The 8,769-nt window shown below is 49.0% G+C and overlaps 2 protein-coding genes across 2 annotated transcripts; both read right to left on the bottom strand.

Annotated features, from left to right (window-relative positions):
* Positions 1–223: 223 nt before the first annotated feature.
* Positions 224–3,547, bottom strand: LOC115932301 (cancer/testis antigen 47A-like). The gene is made up of 3 exons (XM_055375477.2): positions 2,544–3,547; positions 1,501–1,656; positions 224–366 (listed from the first exon to the last, which is right to left on the bottom strand). The coding sequence occupies exons 1-2, from the start codon at positions 3,307–3,309 to the stop codon at positions 1,532–1,534; spliced, it is 891 nt and encodes a 296-aa protein (XP_055231452.1). The 5' UTR covers positions 3,310–3,547; the 3' UTR covers positions 224–366; positions 1,501–1,531.
* Positions 3,548–5,101: 1,554 nt separating this feature from the next.
* Positions 5,102–8,437, bottom strand: LOC129529693 (cancer/testis antigen 47A-like). Its single transcript, XM_055375479.2, has 3 exons — positions 7,434–8,437; positions 6,391–6,546; positions 5,102–5,244 (listed from the first exon to the last, which is right to left on the bottom strand). The coding sequence occupies exons 1-2, from the start codon at positions 8,197–8,199 to the stop codon at positions 6,422–6,424; spliced, it is 891 nt and encodes a 296-aa protein (XP_055231454.1). The 5' UTR covers positions 8,200–8,437; the 3' UTR covers positions 5,102–5,244; positions 6,391–6,421.
* Between the last annotated feature and the right edge of the window lie 332 nt (positions 8,438–8,769).

The raw sequence follows: 8,769 nt of genomic DNA on the forward strand, positions 1-8,769 counted from the left end.
GCTCAGTAGTCACAACACACAGCTCTAAAGATGAGCCCCATCTCTCTCTTTTCAAAAATTGTTTTAAACTTGTCATTTTACTTGATTTTTGGCTGCAGTGAAAGAATTTCAAACAGTCTTACCAAATGGCGGAAAGTAATCTCTTTCAATGAAGGTATGGTGGGCCAAAACAAAGACGTAAAGGAGAGATTTGAGTTAAGATTACTTATTGAAAAATCTTCCCACGTTTCAGTTTATTCATTTAAAACAAACTTTTATTTTTAACTTGAACACTGTCACATACATCCATGAAAGTTAGATGTCACTGGGTATCACTTTTGATGTAACGAACTTTGTAATGATATGTGTTACAATTCCCACAGGCATCTGGAGAAAAAGATAAAAACAATGAACAACAGAGTCTTCTTTCTTTTCCTCCCAACTGTGGGATGAAATGAGAGATGATAAACAATAGTACAACATTAACCAGCACCAGTGACTTTCTAAATAGAAGAAAATGGCCAGCTCTGTGGATATCTGCAACATTTGTGTGCTATATCTTAAACAAGTAGAGAAGCCCATCTTTTCCTTGAGTAACTCACGAGCTTGGATATCAGGGTGCTTGTGGAACTGAAGGTTTCAGTCAAATGATCACACCAACCTTGTCTGCCTAGCACTAGAAAAGCTTGTTGCTTTTGTTTTTACAGGAGGGGCCATTCTGGGATTTAAATAAATCTCTCAAGCTTCAAAAGCCTGTGCTGGTTCCACAGATAATACTCCCTTACCCTCCCAGACCCTTGGTTTCCGTATCTACCATGTGGGAAAGAAGCCGTTACAAAATATACGGCTGTGAAAATGCAAAATAAATAAATAAATAAGAAAGAAAAATGTTAACCATTTAAATACACTCAAAGACAGATATACCTTAAGACTTCATTACCAATTCAGTGATAAACACACATTCTTTTCATCTGACTGTGACATAAAATACCAAAATATATAGCTAAATAAATATTTAGGTATTAGTCATTCATTGTGGTCCTACGTAAAATTCTTAGCTTTTTGCTATTTTTAAGTAGTCACTTTGCAAAAGGCGTTGAGTTGTCTCCTAGTTACTATGGGAGCCTGCATTTCTGTGGTCAAGTAATGAAGGCCCAACTAATGCGTGGCCCAGCCAAGTTAGCGGCTGTGTCTGGCAACTGTTTTCTACACAAATATTGGTCCTGGTAGTAGGTCTGATACATTTGCCACTTGTTAGTAGTCTTGCAGCTAGAGGACAAAAGACCTCAACACGAGCAAATGAGTAGCCAAGAAGTATATTTCAGAACACACCGCAGTTCATATTACTAGGTACATGAATATTCTCGTAACATTTTAAGTAAGTTAAATTGAATTTTTAAACTAATTTTAAACTTTTTCTTACTTAACTTACTGAGAATTTTTGTTGTTGTTCAATAAAACTGTCAGCAACAGGTAAATGCCAGGAATAGTTGAGTGATTCTCAAAGCTATACACAGATACCTGGATTTTCTTGGCTTCTCCTCTGCTGCGTCTAGGTCCCTTTGGAGTTCTCTGCCTTGTTTTCCGCATCCTTCTCTTTTTCTTGTTCTTTCTCTTCCTCGCCTGCAGCATCTTGGGCCTCTTCATCCCACTTTTCGGGCTGAGATTTAGTGACTTCTTTAGGGAACAATAATACACACATGGGGACCAGACATTCACAGAAAATGTAGCCCAATTTATAACTAGCAGTGGCATTCAGCTACTCCACCCTCAGGAGAAGCAGGATAGAGTTAAGTAAGAAAGGAATAGCTGGGCACCTTCCTACTGGTTTTCACAACAGTTCCATGGCCCTCACGTTGCTGCTGCTTGATCATTTCCACAGGGACACTGTATGTCCCTTTTTTCCAGTAAATCTCCCACCCAAAGCTGCTGATTATTTCTAGTTCTTTGGAGAAGAAGAGATCTGAATCATCGGGTCTGATCTCATTCTACGGTGTTTTGGTCAGAACTTTGTTGGGAAAATATTTGTTTACCTCAAAAGACAAATTCTATGGTGAAGCTCATTGGTTCCTCACCCCCCTGAATGCTTCAATTTTACCAAGTGCTCCTGTATCACTTCATCATTTGGGGCATCAACTTTCTACGAATCTTTACACTTTGAAAAGCCATGAACTAAAAGGGATGCCTGCCATTTGCCTGTTCTTTTCCTTGGCGCATCCCTTCTGTTTCCTGCGGAGCTCCCTCCTGAACCCCTATCTACCCGGCCATTCATCTGCGGGCTCACAGATGGCACCGATGATCTCAGATCTCCTATCAAATATAGGTTGGTAGGGGGCGACAAGTTTTCTCAAAACCACAGATGTCGTTAGAGAATTGGGCTTCGACTCATTGGGACACATTCTGCCTTAAGTTTCAGGAGGGCCCCGACTCCTGCTTCACCACCCGAGGCCCCGACCCCCCTTCACCACCCGCTTCACCAGCTGTGCCCGCACCGCGGCCCTGCCTAGAACCCTGGGACACACGGGTCCCCGCCTCCCAGCTGCTGCCGCTAGCCCGTTCCTTACCCTCTGGGGCCGTGGCCTCCTGTGCGGTCGGTTCTTCTGTGGCCGGTTCCTCTGCGTCTGGTTCCTCTGTGGCCTCCTCTGAGAGCTTCTCCTCTGCGGTCTCCTCCGCGGGCTCCTCTGCGGCCTCCTCCTCGGGCTCCCTGGCCATCTCGGCCAGGTCAGCTGGCACTGCAGGCTCTGGGACCGATGCGGCCTCCTGGATCAGGCCCAGGCCCTCGCCCGCCCGGGCTGCGGCCCCTGCACCCAGCCTCTGGGGCAGCAGCAGCAGGGGGAGGTTGCCCCAGAGGTTGGGCGCAGCAGCGTGGGGCCCCACCATCAGGCGGCTGAGGTGACGGTTCTCTATGAGGATGTGGTCGTTGTGATAGAGGCGGTGGAGAAGGGAGTGGACCATGTCCAGGAGCACGAAGTGAATGCCCGCCGCCGGGTAGCGACGGGCGACCACCGCCAAGTCGAAGTTGGCCGCCTCGTTCCCCTCTTCCTCCTCCTCTTCCTCCGTCGCGGGCCCGATGTCCGAGTCCTCCTCGGCGCTCCCGCCCCGGGGGACTGCGGCCAGGCCTGCCGCCTGCTCACCCTCCTCCTCCCCGAGGCCTTCCACGGGCCCTGCGACTCCGACCACCTCGGCCGCAGGCACCATGTCGCTGCTGTCGGGGCCGGAGTCGCCGCCCTCCTGGTTACCAGCTCCGGCCGCCTCGGCCTGTGCTCCCTCCTGGCTTACCGGGGCCTCCTGGTCCCCTTGGGTCGGGTGTCGGTCCCCTGTGGCAGACATGACACCAGCAGCGCCTCAACTGGGGTGGCGAGCGGGCTGAGGCGACCACGGCGAAGACGGTGACCACTGAGGTGGCTACGGCTGAGGGGAGGCGAGGAGCTGGCCGCTGAGGGAATAAGAGTCTCTCTCTTTATTGAGGGAATAAGAGTCTGTCTCAGACGACACCCTAAGATGGGAAGGGCAGGGAGCGAATCCTAGGAGCCTCCCACCAAGGCTGGCCCGAGAGGACTTAGACAAGGTGGGAAAGATTCTGGTTGGCAGGTGAAAGGGGGCGGGACCAGAAGGGTCAACGAGGGGCTCTCAGCGAGCTCTAAACTCATTTGCGGAAAACTTCAGATTGATGTGTTCTGTGTCCAATGAATGATCAAGGCCCTCAAGCTCTAGAACTGAGAATCCAGAATCCAGAGCTTTTTCTTTTCTTTTCACAGTCTTGCTCTGTTGCCCAGGCTGGAGTGCAGTGGCAAGATCTCGGCTCACTGCAATCCCCGCCTCCTGGGTTCCAGTGATTCTCCTGCCTCAGCCTCCTGAGTAGCTGGGACTACAGGTACATGCCACCACGCCTGGCTAGGTTTTGTATTTTTAGTAGAGACAGGGTTTCACCATGTTGGCCAGGATGGTCTCGATCTCCTGACCTTGTGATCCACCTGCCTCGGCCTCCCAAAGTGCTGGGATTACAGGCGTGAGCCACCGTGCCAGGCCGAGCTCTACCTTTTCTATGAGGCCTTAGTGTCCAAGGCTACCCCTTTAGGTCCACACAAGTCCTGCCCTTTTAATTTTATGATTATTAGCAACACTCTAGTAGTCCCATGTGGAGGCACCCTGGAGCGTGGGAACTGCAAGGTGGTCACAGAGTTCACTTATTTCCACCTAGCAATGGCTCATGCCAGTAGAGATAGTGTCATAAAAATGTTATATAGTTCATAGCTAAGCAGTTGTGTAAACCTCCCAAGAAGAGACGTAAGAACTTCAGTGATTTAACGTAGTTAAAGCTACTTAGAAAAGAATGTGCAGAGTTGAAGTGGATGCAGTCATCACTGAGTGTTGAGGTGGTAAATGACAGACACTGGAAGGTGTTTAATGAATCCTGCCAAATTCACTTCAAACCTCCAAATAATGGGGGAAAAAAAGAGATACTTTTTTAAAAGGACCAGGTCATCTCATAAGAGCTAAGCATCAAAAACACCAAAAGTGCCTGGGGGTGGTGGCTCACGCCTGTAATCCAGCACTTTGGGAGGCCGCACTTTGGGAGGCCGAGGCAGGCAGATCACCTGAGGTCAGTAGTTCGAGACCAGGATGACCAATATGGTAAAACCCTGTCTCTACTAAAAATACAAAAACTTAGCTGGACATGGTGGTGCGCGCCTGTAGTCCCAGCTACTCGGAAGGGTGAGGCAGGAAATTTGCTGGAACCTGGGAGGTGGAGGTTGCAGTGAGCCAAGATGGCACCACTGCACTCCAGCCTGGGTGACAGAGCGAGACTCAGTCTCAAAAAAAAAAAAATTAGTAATATATGCAATATTATTTTCACACTTACAGCACATATTAAATCAGACTAGCCATATTACAAGTGCTCAGTAGTCACAACACACAGCTCTAAAGATGAGCCCCATCTCTCTCTTTTCAAAAATTGTTTTAAACTTGTCATTTTACTTGATTTTTGGCTGCAGTGAAAGAATTTCAAACAGTCTTACCAAATGGCGGAAAGTAATCTCTTTCAATGAAGGTATGGTGGGCCAAAACAAAGACGTAAAGGAGAGATTTGAGTTAAGATTACTTATTGAAAAATCTTCCCACGTTTCAGTTTATTCATTTAAAACAAACTTTTATTTTTAACTTGAACACTGTCACATACATCCATGAAAGTTAGATGTCACTGGGTATCACTTTTGATGTAACGAACTTTGTAATGATATGTGTTACAATTCCCACAGGCATCTGGAGAAAAAGATAAAAACAATGAACAACAGAGTCTTCTTTCTTTTCCTCCCAACTGTGGGATGAAATGAGAGATGATAAACAATAGTACAACATTAACCAGCACCAGTGACTTTCTAAATAGAAGAAAATGGCCAGCTCTGTGGATATCTGCAACATTTGTGTGCTATATCTTAAACAAGTAGAGAAGCCCATCTTTTCCTTTTGTAACTCACGAGCTTGGATATCAGGGTGCTTGTGGAACTGAAGGTTTCAGTCAAATGATCACACCAACCTTGTCTGCCTAGCACTAGAAAAGCTTGTTGCTTTTGTTTTTACAGGAGGGGCCATTCTGGGATTTAAATAAATCTCTCAAGCTTCAAAAGCCTGTGCTGGTTCCACAGATAATACTCCCTTACCCTCCCAGACCCTTGGTTTCCGTATCTACCATGTGGGAAAGAAGCCGTTACAAAATATACGGCTGTGAAAATGCAAAATAAATAAATAAATAAGAAAGAAAGAAAGAAAGAAAAATGTTAACCATTTAAATACACTCAAAGACAGATATACCTTAAGACTTCATTACCAATTCAGTGATAAACACACATTCTTTTCATCTGACTGTGACATAAAATACCAAAATATATAGCTAAATAAATATTTAGGTATTAGTCATTCATTGTGGTCCTACGTAAAATTCTTAGCTTTTTGCTATTTTTAAGTAGTCACTTTGCAAAAGGCGTTGAGTTGTCTCCTAGTTACTATGGGAGCCTGCATTTCTGTGGTCAAGTAATGAAGGCCCAACTAATGCGTGGCCCAGCCAAGTTAGCGGCTGTGTCTGGCAACTGTTTTCTACACAAATATTGGTCCTGGTAGTAGGTCTGATACATTTGCCACTTGTTAGTAGTCTTGCAGCTAGAGGACAAAAGACCTCAACACGAGCAAATGAGTAGCCAAGAAGTATATTTCAGAACACACCGCAGTTCATATTACTAGGTACATGAATATTCTCGTAACATTTTAAGTAAGTTAAATTGAATTTTTAAACTAATTTTAAACTTTTTCTTACTTAACTTACTGAGAATTTTTGTTGTTGTTCAATAAAACTGTCAGCAACAGGTAAATGCCAGGAATAGTTGAGTGATTCTCAAAGCTATACACAGATACCTGGATTTTCTTGGCTTCTCCTCTGCTGCGTCTAGGTCCCTTTGGAGTTCTCTGCCTTGTTTTCCGCATCCTTCTCTTTTTCTTGTTCTTTCTCTTCCTCGCCTGCAGCATCTTGGGCCTCTTCATCCCACTTTTCGGGCTGAGATTTAGTGACTTCTTTAGGGAACAATAATACACACATGGGGACCAGACATTCACAGAAAATGTAGCCCAATTTATAACTAGCAGTGGCATTCAGCTACTCCACCCTCAGGAGAAGCAGGATAGAGTTAAGTAAGAAAGGAATAGCTGGGCACCTTCCTACTGGTTTTCACAACAGTTCCATGGCCCTCACGTTGCTGCTGCTTGATCATTTCCACAGGGACACTGTATGTCCCTTTTTTCCAGTAAATCTCCCACCCAAAGCTGCTGATTATTTCTAGTTCTTTGGAGAAGAAGAGATCTGAATCATCGGGTCTGATCTCATTCTACGGTGTTTTGGTCAGAACTTTGTTGGGAAAATATTTGTTTACCTCAAAAGACAAATTCTATGGTGAAGCTCATTGGTTCCTCACCCCCCTGAATGCTTCAATTTTACCAAGTGCTCCTGTATCACTTCATCATTTGGGGCATCAACTTTCTACGAATCTTTACACTTTGAAAAGCCATGAACTAAAAGGGATGCCTGCCATTTGCCTGTTCTTTTCCTTGGCGCATCCCTTCTGTTTCCTGCGGAGCTCCCTCCTGAACCCCTATCTACCCGGCCATTCATCTGCGGGCTCACAGATGGCACCGATGATCTCAGATCTCCTATCAAATATAGGTTGGTAGGGGGCGACAAGTTTTCTCAAAACCACAGATGTCGTTAGAGAATTGGGCTTCGACTCATTGGGACACATTCTGCCTTAAGTTTCAGGAGGGCCCCGACTCCTGCTTCACCACCCGAGGCCCCGACCCCCCTTCACCACCCGCTTCACCAGCTGTGCCCGCACCGCGGCCCTGCCTAGAACCCTGGGACACACGGGTCCCCGCCTCCCAGCTGCTGCCGCTAGCCCGTTCCTTACCCTCTGGGGCCGTGGCCTCCTGTGCGGTCGGTTCTTCTGTGGCCGGTTCCTCTGCGTCTGGTTCCTCTGTGGCCTCCTCTGAGAGCTTCTCCTCTGCGGTCTCCTCCGCGGGCTCCTCTGCGGCCTCCTCCTCGGGCTCCCTGGCCATCTCGGCCAGGTCAGCTGGCACTGCAGGCTCTGGGACCGATGCGGCCTCCTGGATCAGGCCCAGGCCCTCGCCCGCCCGGGCTGCGGCCCCTGCACCCAGCCTCTGGGGCAGCAGCAGCAGGGGGAGGTTGCCCCAGAGGTTGGGCGCAGCAGCGTGGGGCCCCACCATCAGGCGGCTGAGGTGACGGTTCTCTATGAGGATGTGGTCGTTGTGATAGAGGCGGTGGAGAAGGGAGTGGACCATGTCCAGGAGCACGAAGTGAATGCCCGCCGCCGGGTAGCGACGGGCGACCACCGCCAAGTCGAAGTTGGCCGCCTCGTTCCCCTCTTCCTCCTCCTCTTCCTCCGTCGCGGGCCCGATGTCCGAGTCCTCCTCGGCGCTCCCGCCCCGGGGGACTGCGGCCAGGCCTGCCGCCTGCTCACCCTCCTCCTCCCCGAGGCCTTCCACGGGCCCTGCGACTCCGACCACCTCGGCCGCAGGCACCATGTCGCTGCTGTCGGGGCCGGAGTCGCCGCCCTCCTGGTTACCAGCTCCGGCCGCCTCGGCCTGTGCTCCCTCCTGGCTTACCGGGGCCTCCTGGTCCCCTTGGGTCGGGTGTCGGTCCCCTGTGGCAGACATGACACCAGCAGCGCCTCAACTGGGGTGGCGAGCGGGCTGAGGCGACCACGGCGAAGACGGTGACCACTGAGGTGGCTACGGCTGAGGGGAGGCGAGGAGCTGGCCGCTGAGGGAATAAGAGTCTCTCTCTTTATTGAGGGAATAAGAGTCTGTCTCAGACGACACCCTAAGATGGGAAGGGCAGGGAGCGAATCCTAGGAGCCTCCCACCAAGGCTGGCCCGAGAGGACTTAGACAAGGTGGGAAAGATTCTGGTTGGCAGGTGAAAGGGGGCGGGACCAGAAGGGTCAACGAGGGGCTCTCAGCGAGCTCTAAACTCATTTGCGGAAAACTTCAGATTGATGTGTTCTGTGTCCAATGAATGATCAAGGCCCTCAAGCTCTAGAACTGAGAATCCAGAATCCAGAGCTTTTTCTTTTCTTTTCACAGTCTTGCTCTGTTGCCCAGGCTGGAGTGCAGTGGCAAGATCTCGGCTCACTGCAATCCCCGCCTCCTGGGTTCCAGTGATTCTCCTGCCTCAGCCTCCTGAGTAGCTGGGACTACAGGTACATGCCACCACGCCTGGCTAGGT

The sequence above is a fragment of the Gorilla gorilla genome, chromosome X (assembly GCF_029281585.2).
Source record: "Gorilla gorilla gorilla isolate KB3781 chromosome X, NHGRI_mGorGor1-v2.1_pri, whole genome shotgun sequence".
NCBI classification, from domain to species: Eukaryota; Metazoa; Chordata; class Mammalia; order Primates; family Hominidae; genus Gorilla; species Gorilla gorilla.

Bases quoted from the DNA above. Each gene is read 5' to 3' on its own strand.
- LOC129529693 (XM_055375479.2), bottom strand. From the start codon at position 8,199: ATGTCTGCCACAGGGGACCGACACCCGACCCAAGGGGACCAGGAGGCC. The intron at 6,547-7,433 runs GTAAGGAACGGG...TGTTCCCTAAAG, and splicing joins GGAGGCCACGGCCCCAGAGG to AAGTCACTAAATCTCAGCCC.
- LOC115932301 (XM_055375477.2), bottom strand. From the start codon at position 3,309: ATGTCTGCCACAGGGGACCGACACCCGACCCAAGGGGACCAGGAGGCC. The intron at 1,657-2,543 runs GTAAGGAACGGG...TGTTCCCTAAAG, and splicing joins GGAGGCCACGGCCCCAGAGG to AAGTCACTAAATCTCAGCCC.